The sequence below is a fragment of the Notothenia coriiceps genome, unplaced genomic scaffold, assembly GCF_000735185.1.
Source record: "Notothenia coriiceps isolate Sejong01 unplaced genomic scaffold, NC01 NC01_scaffold00033697, whole genome shotgun sequence".
Lineage (NCBI taxonomy): Eukaryota > Metazoa > Chordata > Actinopteri > Perciformes > Nototheniidae > Notothenia > Notothenia coriiceps.
Genome location: NW_011366398.1, coordinates 192,518 through 210,325, shown reverse-complemented (window position 1 = coordinate 210,325; position 17,808 = coordinate 192,518). Strand labels below are relative to the sequence as shown.

The 17,808-nt window shown below is 41.7% G+C and overlaps 1 protein-coding gene across 1 annotated transcript; it reads right to left on the bottom strand.

Moving 5' to 3' along the window:
- Window positions 1-351: 351 nt before the first annotated feature.
- Window positions 352-14,991, bottom strand: slc22a6l (solute carrier family 22 member 6, like). The gene is made up of 11 exons (XM_010790052.1): window positions 14,884-14,991; window positions 14,285-14,760; window positions 14,100-14,203; window positions 13,559-13,713; window positions 11,605-11,773; window positions 11,393-11,516; window positions 11,193-11,308; window positions 10,884-11,098; window positions 10,695-10,803; window positions 964-1,167; window positions 352-812 (listed from the first exon to the last, which is right to left on the bottom strand). Exons 2-11 carry the CDS (start codon window positions 14,687-14,689, stop codon window positions 725-727), a joined length of 1,689 nt encoding a protein of 562 aa, XP_010788354.1. The 5' UTR covers window positions 14,690-14,760; window positions 14,884-14,991; the 3' UTR covers window positions 352-724.
- Window positions 14,992-17,808: the final 2,817 nt, after the last annotated feature.

Below are 17,808 nucleotides of genomic sequence, written 5' to 3'. Positions count from 1 at the left end.
TTTTACCTAAAATATGGAACACCAGAGGTCATTCTTGTGATCATGAAGTGAAACAGAGAAATGTAAACATGAGTAGGTTCTGTGTGTGATTGAAAATATATATATAATATATAATTCTCTACCTGATTTCATATTGTTTACTTATTGATTGATGTCTTAGGATAAGGCCCAAGCAATGAATGACGGACGTAAACCAGTTAAATGTAAATCCTCTTGTCGCAAACTTCTTATGTCTGACTTGTTTCAGTAAATGTATCCGACGGTGCCCATTTAAAAGGATCCTGAATAACAAATTGTGCAAAGTATTTCAGTTCAACAGAGCAGAGGAATTGAAAAGACACACAAGACTTAAATGTGAAAGTGCTGATTTTAATGAAAATATATTTTTGTTTTCAAATACAAGATTGCAAGTAATAAGAAGTTATAAAAATACCAGTAAAAGCAAATCACCTCTAGAAAGCTCATTATCTAAAATATAAAACATAATTTATGCAATTCCTGACTAAAATCCTCCTATAACATAAACAAACACAGATCTAATTGTTCACAGCTATTCATTTCACTGTATTGACCTGTCTTATTGCAACTCCACCTGTCTAGCAGTCATACAACATAATAAGCTTTATATTGAAATCAAACTAATAAACAGGCCGGAGAAAAAGCAGTAACCAAGATATGTTCATTGACATGTGAGGAAAACGTCAGGAGCAGAATCCATATGCCCTCAGGCCGTCTGCTTTAGGAGATCCGCCTGGATGTCTTGCAGGATTATCGCTTCCTTTCGTGACGCTTTGGAGCTTCTCCCAGTTCCCCTGTGGTCAAAATAGAAAAGGAAAATATAGATAAATCTGTCTCTGTCCCTCTCTTAATGTCTAAAATGCATCCAGTATACTTTACTAAAAATGTATGTTTTGATTTGCAGAGATGTAAAGAAGGAACAGATCTTGTCCCCCCTGATCTTACCTGTCCTCCACATCTTGTATTGTGTCGGGGAGGGGCGAGCCAAGTGTTTCTGGAAGAAATATTGCAGCAATTCCACTGAGGATCGGAGCGCCGCCATAGATCAAACCCGGGAGCCAAGGTAGATAGTCGGCCGTGAGAAGCACCATCGGGGCCACCATGGCTCCCACCCGAGCCATCATGGATACCCAGCCCATGCCATTCTGACTGAGAGGGAGAAAGAACAACAAGATTAGAGGCTGCTATTTTTCAGGACATTGCTAAATTCACCAGTTGAGGTGTACATGAAGTATGTAATTGTTGTTGAATAAAACGCTTGAAAATGAATGCCTATATGAAAGTTCAAAGTTCAAGTGTTTTTTTTAACAGATAAACCTCGTAAATACAGTCCATACACAGCACTGATAGGGACAAGGGTTTTTAGTAACTATTTAAAGGTGGGGTAGGTAAGTTTGAGAAACAGGCTCAAGATACACTTTTTGCTGTATTCCATGGAATGCTCTTAACATCCCGATAGCAATGAATATCTGAAGTGCTTTGACAAAAAAATCCATAACAAATGTCATCTGTGGAAGCCGTAGTACTGTAAAAAGCACGACCAATCATTTTAGTTGGTCCGGCTAAAATAACTGGATGGCCTACCTGCCTGTCAGCCTTCCATCTGTGCACAAACTTATCTCGTGTCCTCATTGGTCATGTGCGCGTTCGTGTGTGTTGGAGGAGGGGCTCTGTAAGGAAGTGGCAGATTTTTTCCGGCTGTGTATTTTCTAATTCTAGCGCACTCGAGCTGGTTTCTCCAAAATTACCTAGCCCACCTTTAACTGATTAGAAAAAATATGCATATACTATGTTTGTTTTGTTGGTGGCACAGTGTGCAGATGATAAGCAAAGACACAGGGTGGTCCTGAATGTCGAGGAGGCTTGCTTGGTAGCACATGTACCCAGGGCCGCCCCTGGCCAACTTGGGGCCCGAAGCGACATTGTGAGATGAGGCCCCCCCCCCCAACCGACAGGAGTGAAAACTATTTTAAGTAGGCTACTTTGCAAATATAATTCCTGTTTATTATTATTATTATCAACACAGTTACTTTTTTATACAGTGAGGTAAATGGTATATGTGCATGTATGTCATTCAGTATGCGTTTACAGGTGAATACGTCTGGATTTCCTGCCAAATACTAGCATCTAAAAGATTAAAGGAGGCGTGTGGCGCAGTGGATAGAGCATTGGTGTTCGGATCAGGGGGTCACAGGTTCAAACCCCACTGCAGTCAGCATGTCATTGTGTCCGTGGGCAAGACACTTCACCCCAAATTGCTCCTGTGGGGATTGCCCACAGTATTGAGTATGTAAGTCGCTTTGGATATAAGTGTCTAACATGTAACGTAATGTAATTAAAATATAATTAATGCAAATAAACTACTTCTACTAATCATAATCAATTCAACAATATAAATGCTATATTATTTTATTATAATGTAGTCAAGACAAAACATGCTTATAACATGCTCAAAAACTGATATTTCAAATGTATTCTGTCAGCAATGTATCAACAACTACACACACATTTCTATCAGTATTTCTCTGTGTTGTGGTTGACATGATGATGACTGTTAGGAGTTAAGGGGAGAGGCTGAGCATCATCATGAAATGTGCAAATTGACATAAAAATGAATAAAAGGGGAAAAAATGCTCCATGTTTCTTAGGCTGTAAACTTGAACTGTTATGTTAGCCAACCTATGAAGCCAACTGGCACAGTTTATCACTCTTCCTCCTGTACATTAGCAGTTAAAAGGCATAAAATACTTGAATGAATGGTAAATAAAGAATGCTGGAAATAACTGCATCTCCATTAGCCTATATGCTCTGCAGAGACTGCCTTCTTCTTGTCGTGAATTGCAGCTGATGTTTTAATATAGCAATTGGCAATTTCACTTATACAACATTCGCAAGTTGTACATTTGACTCATACAATAACCCACCTTCGAGTGATGCTCTAGTTTCTTCATTTTTTGTTTTTTTCCCTCTTGCTTGCATCAGACTGCTTTTCACCGACATCTCTTCACCTGCCCTAGTGGCCGTATCAAAGCCGTGATTGGTCAGATGTCGATTCATTGCAACGGTGTCGGGTTACAGACGTGCTCCCCTTGTCACCTCTCACTCTCACTTTCGCGTCAGCGGGGGGTGCGCGGAGAACTGCGCGGAGAACTGCGCACAGCAGCTGAGGCCCTCTGGGCGGGGCCCCATGCAGCCTGCGTGATTGGCCTGTAGGGAGGGGCGGCCCTGCATGTACCTATGTCAACAAAGTCACGTGTGACCTCATATGACCCCGGAAGGTATAAGTTCAACGAGTTCAGTCTATGGAATTTTCTCGCAGGAACACGAGATTCCGAGTGACTAAGAACTCTGGCGGTCATCCAGGATTCATAGAACCGTAGTTACATACGTAACTTTTGTTCTATTTCATACTGACCGGCAGTGTTTTGCACTGGATGACTTATATCAACAGAGTCCCGAGGAAACCTGAGTACCCGCCTTATAGAGAGGCGAAGTCCCGCCCTTCTACTTCCGCCCCATGGGACCTTATTTTGGAAAAATTATGTATTGAAGTCAATGGGGAGAGAAAGATTATCTTTCGATCCCGTTTGAATTGTGCCACGAATTACACATATGATGTTTGCTAATCTTAAAAAATCATTTCTGTGAGATGGGGTCCACATGCTCGATTGCACCCTTGGCAAGGAGGACTGACAGCTCCTGGTTCAGGGCTAATCATTTTCCCGGGTCTAACTGGTGGAAGGAATAAGTAAGGAAACAGTTACATGCAGTGAGAGGGGAGCGAGGACACTTTCTTCACTAGCGCAGTAGCAAGTTAGCTTTGAGTGAGAGCACTCTGGGGGATGGAACAGGTAAGGAACCAATTGTATGCAGTGAGAGGGGAGCGAGGACACTCACTAGCGCAGTAGCAAGTTACCTTTGAGCGAGAGCACTCTGCTAACTGGGGGATGGAACAGGTAAGGAACCAATTGTATGCAGGGGAGTGAGAACACTCTCTTCACTAGCGCCGTAGCAAGTTAGATTTGAGCGAGAGAACTTTGCTAACTCTGCTGGAAGATGGAACAATTACCTGAGCTTGAGTATAGATAACAATCAGCAGTGCTAGCGGCCGAACAAGTTAGTCTGGGCGAGAGCACCCTACTAAAGTATTTCTTTTTTTTAAATATATATATTCTTTCTCAGTGATCTGAAAAAATAAATGTGTGCGGCATCAACCAATTACTGCTACTTTCCAGCCAAGTTATCCTGAGCGAGAGCACTCTGCTAACCATTAAACAGTCACTGTATAGGGAAACAATATATACACAGTCTTAATTATCGGCAGAACTCTTACTGTAATAGCGTCTGACCATGCAGTAGAGTTTACAAAGCTACAGTGAGGAGGAGCGGGACACTCTCCTCACTGGCACAGAACGTTGCCGATATCAGCAAACATTTTGTTAGTATAGCACAAATTAGCTCGGGCGATAGCCCTCTTTTAACCGTGAATGAATAGTGGTTTGTAGGAAACCCTGTGAGCACTATCAGAATTAAATGACAGCGATCTCACCGACCAGTGGCGAGCCGTGACTTTTATGCCTAGGCCCTCTGAACCCCACCCCTTCCCTCGAAAAAAAAAGAAGTTATTACGTCACAGCGTATACTTCAGCGGAATATCAAAACAACGGCCCAGGGTGCAAAACCCTGTTTTGTCTGTCTGTCTAATGGGTTTTGTTTTGCTGTTCTGTTCTCCCTGTCTCTTGTTTTCCTTCCTGTGTTTTTCCTCCTGTGTCTGAATGTCTCATTGTGTTCACCTGTTGCCCTTGTGTTTCTGCCTCCCTTACCCAGCTGTTTCTTGTCCTGTGATTACCCCTCTCTGTATTTAGTCTTGTCTTCCCCTGTGTGCCTTGTTGGTTCGTTGTTTTTCCTGTCTCCCTCCATGTTGGTCACGATCGTTTTTTGGGTGATGTATATTCCTTGTGCTACCTATGTTATCCATAACATGTTTTTTGCTCATCAGCTTTGTAAATAAAGCTCGTTTTTGTTTCTAGACCTTTTACCTCTTTTTGTAGTCTGCATTTGGGTCCTTCCTTTTCCGCGATCTTAACAGACGAGCTTCTTTAATTTAGCCCTTCACATTCAAACAGAAACTGAATAGGCAGATTTGAAGGATTTATTTCTTTGGAAATGATATTTTAAATCAAGTTATTTTGGTAAAACTAATGAAAAATATTTAAAAATGGTCATCATCTGTCATCACCTTTCAAAAGTAATTGCGGACAATAGATGTCTCTGCAATGTGGTCTCTTGTCTTCCTTGTATTATGTTTCATATCCACTAGATGGCGATCAGTAGGATTAAAGCACTGATATTCAGGATCTAGTAATCTTGAAAAGTCGTAATCTGGATCAGGGTGATCCTATCCTGAATTGCTTTGAACTACAGGGACAAAAACTGGCCGACTTGTCTGATCCTGGATCACAAAAAATGGGATTTCAAAATCTGTGTGCCTTGGCAGTCTCAGAACTCCTGGGCCCAGGATATCAGGAAAAAGACAGAACAGGATGAAAATAAACCAAACAAAACTGTTTAGTCTCATATCATCTGGGTCAAAGGTGACCTGGTTTGACACCATTATTTTGTATCTGCTTTATCTCCTGTCTGTACTGTACATCATACTGCAGGCTCAATTTTCATCTTAGTTGTTTCTGCATCAAGGCAGACTTATGTACAGTCTAAAAAGCCACTTGCTAGCATCTGCCTTTGTTAAGACAGGTACAAAGTGACGAGTGGGTGTTTACTGGCATATTTTATATTGTAGAACTAAACATGAAAATCTCATAAGGTGCGACCTTTGTTCAGGCCATCAACCAGAAGCCCGGGCAAACACATTTTGACTTCAAGACAAGGGAAATGGATGTGGGAAAATGCTAACTTGTGTTCAAGCTTAAAGACTTCTCAAGCATTGTCCATATTTCCATTTTGCCAGCGAACAGCATGTCAATCAGAAAAGTAGAGAAACTCTCATCTACCCTTTTCAAAAAGACAGGATGTAGATTCTTCAATATATCAAATGAGCTGAGCTTAAAGGGGCCCTTTTATGCATTTGGGGGTTTTGCCTTTCCTGTGTAGTGTGATATAGGTTTTTGTGCATGTAAATGGTCTCCAAAGGCTAAAATCCAAAAGTTCCCTACAGAGGGAGTTTATCTCGCACACACTCCCCCCTGGCCTGAAACGCCTCGCTTTGATTCGTTTGTTTACTTCCATCACAAAGTGACATCACTTGGCAGTTGAATTATCACAACAGAGCTGGCCAGCTAACTAATTAGAGCAGACTGGGTTTTGGTTTCAGACAGAGGGTGAAAATAGGTTTTCAAGCAGTATGAGAAAAATAAAGGGCTCTCTGAACACTAAAGTAAGTAAAAAACTGAAAACTAGCATAATAGGGCCCCTTTAAACCCTTAATAAAACAATTTAAAGCAACATTTTCTAAATAAGACTTACCGGATGATTGTTGGGAACAGTTCNGCAAGTAAAACATTGCAACCCCTCGTACTTGGTTCGGCCCCCTGACTGTCGACTGGAGTGTACCGCATTTATGATTCTTTAAGGTGTTGGCTCCCACTGTGCTATTTGAGTTGACACCCCTTGCTTCTTAGACTGCCTCTATGAGCTCAAAAGATTAAGCTATTTAAAAGACTCTGCGGTGACATTTTTACCGTAAAATTATGGCAAACACCAGAGTGGCGCTCCTTCCTTGAGGAGTGGCCAAAAGAGACAAATGCTAAACAAGTTTGCAGCTTAGGTTCTGCTGGTTGCCCTGATTTGAAAAACCTAATTCTCTTACCTGATATGTATATTGTTTACTTCATTTGACTTTGATATTTGTAGCATAAGGCCCAGGGCCAAGCAATGCAAGTGACGCCGAAGCAAACCAGTTATAATGTGGAATCCTCTGCCTCGCAAACTTCTTTGTCTGACTCTGTTTCAGCCAAATGCCAAAACAGGTATCCGGCACAGTGCCCATTAAGCCGTAGCTCCTGGATAAAGAAGGTTGTGTCAATTAGCTATTTCAGTGTTCAACAGGAGCCAAAGCCGGAATGCCAAAAGAGCTTAAATGCTGTGGTGGCTGATTTTATGAAGCTTAATATGTTTAGCTGTTTGCTTTTCAAATAACAAGATTGCCAAATAAATAAGAGTTATACAATATACCAGTATAAAGCAAAGCCCCCCACCATGTAGAACCGCCAACTTTTCTAAGTAATATAAAGCCTGATTTATGCCCAGATTTCCGCTGACTAAAATCCCTCCAGTCATAACATAAACAAACACAGAATCTAGATTTGTTCACAGCCTATTATTTCACTGTATCTGACCCGTCTTATTGCAACTCACCATTGCTCTAGCCCCAGTCAACAACAAATAATTAAGCTTATCTTATTGAATTCACAAACTAATAAAACAGCGCCGGAAGCAAAAAGCTTAGCCCGTAACCAAGATAGGGCTCCCTTCATGTAACATGCTGCAGGCCACGCAACAACCTTCAGGCAACGAGCAGCGAATTCCATACTGCCCCCCAGGTCCGTCTGCTTTAGGAGCCATCCGCCTGGGCCTGCTTTCTTTTTACTGGATTACTCGCTTCTTTTTCGTTAGCACGCTTTTGGAGCTTCTTCCCAGGTCCCCTGGTGGTCAAAATAGAAAAGGAAAATATAGATAAATCATGTCTCTGGTCCTCTCTTAATGTCCTTAAAATGCCTCCAGTACTCACTTTTACTAAACAATGCTGTATGTTTTGTGTTTGCAGAGATGTAAAAGAAAGGAACAGAATCTTGCTCCCCCCTGAATTTACCTGTCCGTTCCACATCTTGTATTGTGTCGCGGGAGGGGTGTGAGCCAAGTGTTTCTGGAAGAAATATTGCAGCAATTCCACTGGAGGATCGGAGGCGCGCCGCCATATGATCAAACGCCGGGAGGCCAAGGTAGATACGTCGGCCGTGACAGCACCATCGGGGCACCATGGCTCCAACCACCGAGCCATCATGGAATACCCAGCCCCATGCCATTTCTGACTGGAGGCAAGGCAAGGCAAGGCACGTTTATTTATATTAGCACCTTTCAACACAAGGCCCCAATTTCAAAGTTCTAAACAAAAATGAAAGACATTCAGACAAAGGCATTTAAAAAGAGTCATTAAAAAGAAAAGATAATAAAAGAAACATTAAAAGAAAAAATACATGAATAAGAAGTATATGAATAAAAAGTACATGAAACAATTCAGAACGATTTTAAAAGCAATTTATTTCTATTGGTGGTATGTTTCGTGCCTGCACCGCGTCTTTTTGTCCGGTCGGGTCTTGGAAGACCAGAAGCTGTGTGGTTCATAAAAACATTTTGTTACTCAATATCAAGCCACGATTATTGTTTTTCTAAATGTTATAATGTCTGACTCTTTTTGCCGTCCACGAGGAAAAGAAATGGGGCTCAGAGCCTCAGAATACTGAAATCTGTATTTTTTCAATCTTTTTTTCTTTCTAATTTGTTATTATTTGGTGCAGGCACGAAACATAGCAATAGAAATACATTGCTTCTAACATTGTTGTGTGTCAGAATACTGAAATCTGTATTTTTTTAAATATGTTTTTCCTTCTAATCTGTTATTATTTATATTGCTTTTAAAATCGTTCTGTGTGGCACAAAAAAAAAAATGGGGAAATCATGTTGGTGAACACGAATCAATAGATTAATTTTGTGACTATAACATGAAATGCCGTGAGACTGGGTTGTATATTCTTAAGTTGATAGTAGGCTGATTTAGTAACTGTTTTAATGTCACTGTTGAAACTCAGGTCAGAGTCCATGACTACACCTATATTTCTGGCTTTATCTGTTGAACATTGCAGGCTGAAGCTCAGCGCTAACTTTTATATGTCCTGCCTTGGCTCCAAAAACCATTACCTCAGTTTTATCTTTGTTTAATTGGAGAAAGTTCTGACACATCCAGTCATTGATTTCTTCAATGCACTTACTCAGTTTCTGAATTAGAGCTTAGTCTTCTGGTGAAATGGTTACGTACATTTGTGTATCATCCATAACTTATTTTATTGTTTTTCATTATCTGAGCCAGTGATGACATGTAGATGTTAAAGAGAAGAGCCCCCAAGATGGAGCCTGGAGGAACCCCACATGTCCTATTAGTCAACTCAGATGTGTATGTACCTATATAAACAACGTTTTTTCTATCCATTAAAGTATGATTCAAACCAATTTAGAACTGTTGCCGAAATTCCCACCGAGTTTTCTAGTAATATGTTGTAGTCCACAGTGTCAAATGCAGCACTGAGAGGGAGAGAGAACAACCATAACTCTAACATTAAAGCGATGCTTTTCTTGTAAATCAGTGATTGTGGGGCGAGTGATAAAGAATAATGTATATAAGTACTGTTATTGATCTTTTAAGAAAGATATTAAAATTGAGATTAGAGGCTCCTATTTCAGGACACAGCTGAAGGTGTACAAGAGGTAGATCAGTTATAATGAATGCCTATCCTATAAAAGCCTATGAAAGTTCAAAGCAATGATGGGACAAGGGTTTTTAGTAACTATTTAACTGATTAGAAAAAATATGCATTTACTATGTTTGTTTTATTGGTGACACAGTATGCAGATAAGCAAAGACATAATTCAGCATGACTTCTGCCAGGAAATCTTCTTCCAACAAAAAACAACAGCAAATAATGCCTAGGAATCAGGAAATAGAAAGACCATTATGAAAATAAACCAAAAGCCCTAAGAAGTTTCTAAAACAAAAATAAATAAATATTTAAGATGTTTTTAAGATGTTTGTGGGTTTTAAAGGGCTTTCACTGTTTCGTCCTCATATCATCTGAGTCAAAGGTGACCTGGTTTGACACCATTAATCTTTATCTGCTTTATCTTCTGTCTGTACAATAAACTGCAGACTCACTTTCTTTTTCTCTTAGTTGTTTCTGCCTCAACAGTTAGTGGTGGCATGACTTCAATGTGTTTGCTGGAAATGTTTATATTGTAGAACTAATCGTGAACATTTCATAAGGAGAGACCTTTGTTCAGGCCATTAACCAGAAGCCCATGAAAAAAACAATTGACTTCAAGGCGAGGGAAATGGAAGTGGGATGGAACTTGTTTCAAGCCTAAAGACTTCTGAAGCATTGTCCACAGCAAGTAGAAAAACTCTCATATGCCCTTTTGAAAAAGTCAGGACGTAGATCCTCCGATAAATAAAACGAGCTGAACTTAAAGAGCTGAAATTAAAGAGGTTTATGCTTTTTGGGGTTTTTGCATATAGTGGGTGATATAGGTTTGTGTGCATGTAAATGGTCTACAAAAGGCTAAAATCCCAAAGTTCCCATAGTGACATCACCAAGTAACACTTGCGCTTCTGGCTAGCGCTACAACACATTGTACATGATAGGCTAAGGGGCGGGACATCCTTAGGGAGTTGAATTATCGCAACAGAGCTGGCCAGCTAACCAATCAGAGCAGACTGGGCTCTTGTTTCAGACAGAGGGTGAAAAGAGGTTCTGCAGCACAGGCAGTATGAGAAAAATAATGAGCTCTCTGAAAATTAAAGTAAGTAAAAAACTGAAAACTAGCATAATAGGGCCCCTTTAAACCCTTAATAAAACAATTTAAAGCAACATTTTCTAAATAAGACTTACCGGATGATTGTTGGGAACAGTTCTCCAGAGTAGAGATAGCAGCAGTTGAATGAGGCAGCGAGGCAACCTTTACCCAGTACAGCCATACACGTGCGTGCAGTCTGTTTATCTGCACATGGAGTGAGACATTCATCAGAGGACTGTGTTGTTTCTGCAGTATAATATTCAACTTGTATGTTTCAACCATACCATAAGGTATCAGCAGGTTGATCAAAACAGTGGTTCCAGCGATGATGAGAGCCCCACATTGTGATATGCGCCGTCCAAAATAACTCATAGATACGACTATGACGACTTTAGCAGGGATGTCAACAACTCCGAAGATCACTTGGATCAAGTAGATGTCCACCCCAAACTTCTGCAGATCCATTGCAAGACCGTAGTAAGCAAAGCTTGTGGATAACCTAGGTTTGTTTTTGAAAGAAAGCATTAACAGTGTCAATGTAATTTCGTATTTGGTGCTGAAAAACTGAGATTTTTACAAGAAGGAACATGTACCAGACAGCACTGAGGCAGATCGTCATTCTCCTCATTGTAGGTGTGCGGAACAGATCCAGGACAGAGTGGGTGCCTTGTGAGCAGGACATCTCTTTCTTCATGGTTTCCTGCAGCCTCTATGCATACCGACAAAGATTCATGTATTTTATACACATTAATAAACACAGATAGATGGTGCAATAAACAGCACATTCTCTTACCTTCATGTCGATTTTCTCTCCCTCTTCCTTCCGTCCATTAAATTTCGCCACACTTTTAAGGTTCTTGATGGCTTGTTCAGGGTTGTTACTCATAACTAACCATCTTGAAGATTCATGAAACCACCTGTGTGAAATATGTGTTCTGTTAATCGTGCAAATAAACATGTATCGGTGATTCTGGTTTGCTTTGATGTCAATACTTGGCATCTTACCATGCAATGAGGAAGAAGACAAAGAAAGGCAAAGACACAGCCAGGGTTAACCACCTCCAGTCCCGGATGAAGTATGCGATGAGCGCCAGTATCAACTGTCCAACTGTGTAGCAGTAACCTGTCATTGTCCCGACCATTGTTCGCACACTAGTGGGGATCCACTCCACAACTTGATATTAAAGGAAAAAGAGATAGAGAAAGAGGTATTTTTTAGAATTTAGTACAAGTATTATTCTTGAATCATCATGTATGTTGACTGCTTCCATTTAAGTTGTTTCATGCTGATTGTACCCTATCCAGTTAGATGTCTTACTGTCACGGTTGGGGTAAATAGGACCCAAAAGCAGTACGAACAGGGAAGGCAGGTATGGGGGTTTAAACAAAAGTGATGCTTTATTCAAAAGCTGATACAAGGGCCAAAAGAGTGGGTGGAGGGGGCCTGGTGGACGGGTTTGGGCTGATAGCCCGGGGGCACGGCAGACGACCAGGAGGGGTTCTTGGGCGGATGGCCCGTGGGCCAGGCAGAGGCAGAGCAGGGGCGAAAGCCGCAGAGGGGAAACTCAGGAGGCCGGGCACAAGGACAGGCAGGAAGGTGGCGGTGAGTCAGCTGGATCGCCGGAGCAGGTGAACTAGGATCGGGAGCACTGGGAGCAGGAGATGGCGAGACACCGGACGGGACAGGCACCGCTGTCTGTGTGACCCCCGGCGGGACAGGAACAGGTGTCGGCGGGACAGGTGTTCCCGATGGAACAAGGGCTGGTGTCGGCGGGACCCCCGACGGAACAGGAGCATAAGTCGGCGGGATGCACGACGGAGTAGGACACGGTGTTGACGGGACCCCCGGCGGAACCGGTGTCGGCGGGACGCCCAACTGGGACAGGACACATAGTTGGCAGGACCCCCGGGGGAACAGGTGTCGGCGGGACCCCCAATGGAACAGGACATGAAGTTGGCAGGAGCCGCGGCGGAACAGGTGTCAGCGGGGACCCCAACAGGACAGGACATGGTGTTGGCAGGATCCCCGGCGGAGAAGGGACTTGAGTCGGCAGAACTGCCAACAGGATACAGGGGGCAGGAGTGGGAGCCGGAACCATGGCTGCTGGGGCTTGGGCCGGTAGCTTGGCCTTGCGTCTCTTAGAAGCATTTTGGAGGCTCCGTGGACCTCCCAAGGCCAGGCGGGATCCCACAAAAGGGTCCTCGAAAGGAGCAATGTTGGGATCTGTGGCAGGAAGGGGGCTAGCATGTCTGGGGCTAGCAGGCCGGGAATCAGATTTGATCTCACAATTACAATAAAGTCCTCCACCAACTCGGGTAATAAGTCCCTTAACCAGGGCCTCGAAGTTACTTCTTTGCGTGCCGAAAACATGATAGACTGCCTCTCCTCTCTACTGGAGGCGTATCGACAGTCATTCCTTAGGTATATTAAATTATAAGTTACCTCATAAAGGTCCCCTGCTGGGTCCAGCTTTGGTCCGGTTGTACTGTCATGGTTGGGGTAAATAGGACCCAAAAGCAGTACGAACAAGGAAGGCAGGTATGGGGGTTTTAACAAAAGCGAGCTTTATTCGAAAGCCGATACAAAAATCAAAGAACTGAAGGAACAGGCGAGGTAACACAAAAAAAAAACTAACAAACCCCATCCAGGGGACACAAGGAATGGGAGAAGACAGACGGACGGGAACAGGCACAGGCACAGAACATGGACAAGACCAGGTAGGAAATGACGACAACCGAACATGGAGCAAAGGGGAAGACAAGAATAAATACACAGAAGGGTAATCACAGGGCAAGATACAGCTAGGCAGGGGAGGCAGAAACACAAGGGCAACAGGTGAACACAATGAGACAATCAGACACAGGAGGGCAAACACAGGAAGGAAGACCAGACAAAGAGAAAAGAATTTCAAAATAAAACCGGGAAATGGCAACATAAGTCCAAATCCATGACACTTACTGAGCGAGAAGGTGTTGAGCACCACGCCGGACAGAGCCATGCCACAGCCAAAGCGGAACAGGCAGAAGAGCGGGAAGGCAGTGGAGAAAGCAGCACATGTTCCTGACACAGCCATCAGCAGGTGAGAAATAAGCAAGAGGATGCGTCGACCATATCTAGAGCCAGGTGGGTTAAAGAGTTAATTCAGACTGTATCACATCATATGATTTGAACAAGGCTGCATGAAGACGTGTTGTGTGGGACCATTTTTAAAGGGGAAATATGATGCACATGTTCTGGTTAATTTGTGTATTTTGGGTCTAGTAGAACATTTATTTATGCTTTATTGTCGAAAAACTATTTTTTTTGTATACTGTCTTTCTTTATAATCCTGCATCCACCTTTGTCAGAAACACACCGTTTTTGTGCCTGTCTCTTTAAGAAAAGAAAGTGTGTTTTTTCATAATTGTTCCCCTTTGAAAGTTACATACATGAGTGATGTTGCCGAATATCTGACATTAGTAGCACAACTGTAAATCATTAGTGATGAGATCAATGTTACCTGTCTGAAAGACCTCCAAAGACTACAGAACCCAGAAGCACACCTCCCATGTAGATCGTCTGTCCCATTTGCTTCAAAGACCGCTGATCACACACCAAATTCCACTAAAAAATATGGAACAACATTTAAGGCACAGGACAAGATAAGATTCACACATGTGCAAAGAAAAAAAAATGTAGTCCTACGTCAGATATTATTGTGGATTTCATGTGAGTCATGTTATAGGTCCATCCATCTGAACATCCCTGCGGGTCAACATCCAAACCAGCGTTAGTGTCTCCCTCCTTCCCTGAACTGGAGCTCCCGTTTTTTGTCAGGAGGTGCCACTGTGGAGCCGCGTAACGCAAGCACCTCTCTGGCTTCCCTGTCTGGTCCAGCGGCACCGTGACCAGCAGCGCTTCCTCTGCACTCATCTGGGACTGGGACAGGTTTGTGTGTGTGCTGCAGAAGTGAGGGGGAACCAAAGCCACAAAGTTCTGCAGCAGGTTGTGACTGGCAATCAACATCACAGGTATGCAGAGAAGGGTCGTATGCAGGACCTGGAAGCGTCCTGTGCTCCCTACCTGCTCCAAGAGTTCACCAAACCCCATAGTGGTGTACTACAAAAACTCCACAAGTTAACTTTATGTTAATGACAGCAGTTCCTGTTGTTGGTAGGTTCCTTTGGAAAACATAAAAGTAAATAGTAAGTTGTTCTAGCATCTGTGAAAATACCAAACATAAGGTGCAAGTATAAAGTATAATTTTTAAATGTTCGGATAATTTGAAATTCAGAAAGACTTACCTCTTGAATAATCTTTTCTCAAAACATAAATATTAACAATAAGAATGCTGGCCTACAAAAAATGGTGAATGTGGAGTCCTTGCTGTGCAGGAACAATGTCCGGATGAAGGGTTTCAGTGCAAGTGAGCTCCAACCAAAGGTGGTTTCAGCTGTTTTCCCCTTTCGCACTGAGACCTTTTCCCTGCCTGTTATTGGTTACCTTACATGAATGACATTACATTTCACTTGTTAGACGCTTTTATCCAAAGCGACTTACATACATTCAGTACTGTGGGCGATCCCCACAGGAGCCATTTGGGGTGAAGTGTCTTGCCCAGGGACACAACAACATGCTGACTGCAGTGGGACTCGAACTTGCTATCCCCTGATTCGTATTTCAGCGCACTAATCCACTGAGCCACAGCCTCCCCTAATGGCAAGGTGATAGTGTGCATTAGTGTGCGTGTGAATGTGAGGTCAAACAAACTGATTTGGTTTCAATAGTAACTTCTTTGTCAGTTTCTTTAATATGTTCTATAATTGTTTGCTTGTTGACTTGTTTATAAATCACCACTATTTGTTCACTGGTTCAAAGGAAGGACAGCAAAACCAAAAGTAAGTGTTTGACAAAAATTGCAAAGGATTCTGATCAATATTCAACTATTCATTTGTACTTCAACACCATGACCTTTTCTCCTCCTCTGTTACCCTGTGTTAGAACACACGTTGCAGTCAATAAGTGACTCTGATTGATCAATAAGCAACAGTTGTATTCCAGGTAACTGAGAGTTATGAAACATGACCCCTTAATAAAAAGTTAAAGAACTAAAAAAATGTGTGAATGTCTCTAAAACCTGAGACATGTCTGCCTTTTCCTGTTTCCTGGTGATTCGTTTTTTTTCAGGAATGTGTGCTTTGTAGTGATCAGCATGAGATGTCAGACTGAATGAAGCAGCAGGTGAACAAAAGTAAAACAATAAACAGTCGGTTTTTTCAGCTGCCAGACTCTGAAGGACAAAGATATGCACTTTTGATTTCCTCCTTCTTAGGGGCGTTATGTTTTAGCTGGTTTTTAAAAACGGTATTTGAAAGAATTTATAAAAACATTTATACATGTTTTTAAGAAAACTACAAAATAACTTTTAGGAAATGGAAAAACAGAGAAACATTAGAAAGTGAAGAGCCTGGATTGAACAGACACATGTTAAATCAGCATTATACATTTAACAGAGTGTGACACAGATACATTTTATTGTTTTACAAAGAGAAAGGACTAGCACAATCCTCAACAAGCTAATATTTGTACAGGGTTTTAATGAGTAACGAAAGACAAGAGCTTGCTTCACCCAGCAGTTATGGTAAATTGGTTTAAATCCACTTGTGTTATCAAAGTGTAACATTCAGGGAGGAGCCTTTTTAGTCAGCACTAAAACATGTTACAGTGGAGGCTGATAATGCGAAATGAATACACATTGACCTTTTGATGCTGCTAATTAAAATGCTAACATGCTGATGATTAGTTAGTTAGCATTAGCTTGCCTTATGGTGCTGGGGGAGGACTATTGTTATTAAAATTCACAATTGTAATGTTGTTGTGAGAGGAGAGTCAAATTGCTGATACTATTTCACCCACAACTGCACCCACATATCCCTCGGCCAACATTTAGAAATAGCTTAGAGGGGCCTGTCACCTCAATCTCTCCTCTCCATGAGGCCCTGAACCTGAGCCCATAGCTGCTTGTGAGGCAGATGTAAGGGTATTTTTTACACAATACATTTTAAATGATATAAAAGCATGACGTTTCAGCTACTGCAAGATATTCATTCTTACAGAGTCATGAAGAGCAATGAAACAATTAAAGGATTTATTTGATTGTCCTTGTTCATCAGTTATCCATATCTGTTAAATGTTTAATGTAGGTTTGGACTTTAAACCTGTTAAATCCAGAGACATGGCAATGAGGAGTTATCTTATAATTTATTACACCAGTAACTCCTGAGTTAAACACTGCAAACAAGTTCAGAAACAGCGCAGACGTTGTACTGTATACGCTCACTTGCTTTGTGGCTCTTGCTCTCATAAACAAAAGGAGGCGAACACACACAACTTTGACCTTTCACTTGCAGCTCTAAAATACAAATATAAATGTTTTGGACGGATCCAAGTCAGTTAAATAACAATACCTCTTTTAAAAAAAACATATACATTTGATGCTTATTTTTCTAAGATAAGCTGGAGGAAAATAAATGATCAGCGTTTGCAATCATTTACATTTTAATTCACCATTTCTAATCTTCAATATATGTGTATATTTTCTATATTATTGATAAGTATCTATATAACTACATACATACAAACATGCTTTTGGCTTCTGATTTAATGAACAAGGGATGTACAGTGTGTGTGTGTGTGTGTGTGTGTGTGTGTGTGTGTGTGTGTGTGTGTGTGTGTGTGTGTGTGTGTGTGTGTGTGTGTGTGTGTGTGTGTGTGTATTATGACAATAAGCTATTACTGGCACGCAAAGGAGCCATTGAAGAATCGATTGAGGTCACCGGGTGCACAGCTGAATCAGCGGGACAGAGTAACATGTGTTTCTCACCATCCGTCCGTTTAGCTTATTCCCCTCAACTGTTCACTTGGTAGCAACAGCTCCTCCTAAAGGGCATTCAGAGAACTTTATTTAACCCTCAGAAAGCTCTGAGGCCTGCATGGGAATGCTCTTTCAGTCACTATAAGATTTAAGAGAGGTGATGTTTGGGGAGTTTTTCCTTATACGATGCAAGGGTCTAAGGACAGAGGGTGTCATATTGTGTACATACTTTAAATCCCCCTGAGACAAATTAGAAATGTTTTAATTGATTGATCACTGGACATTTGCTCTGTTGTTTTTTTCCTTGTCTTCTAACATCTTGGGCCCAAGTTGGACATTTTTATTTAACATGTTA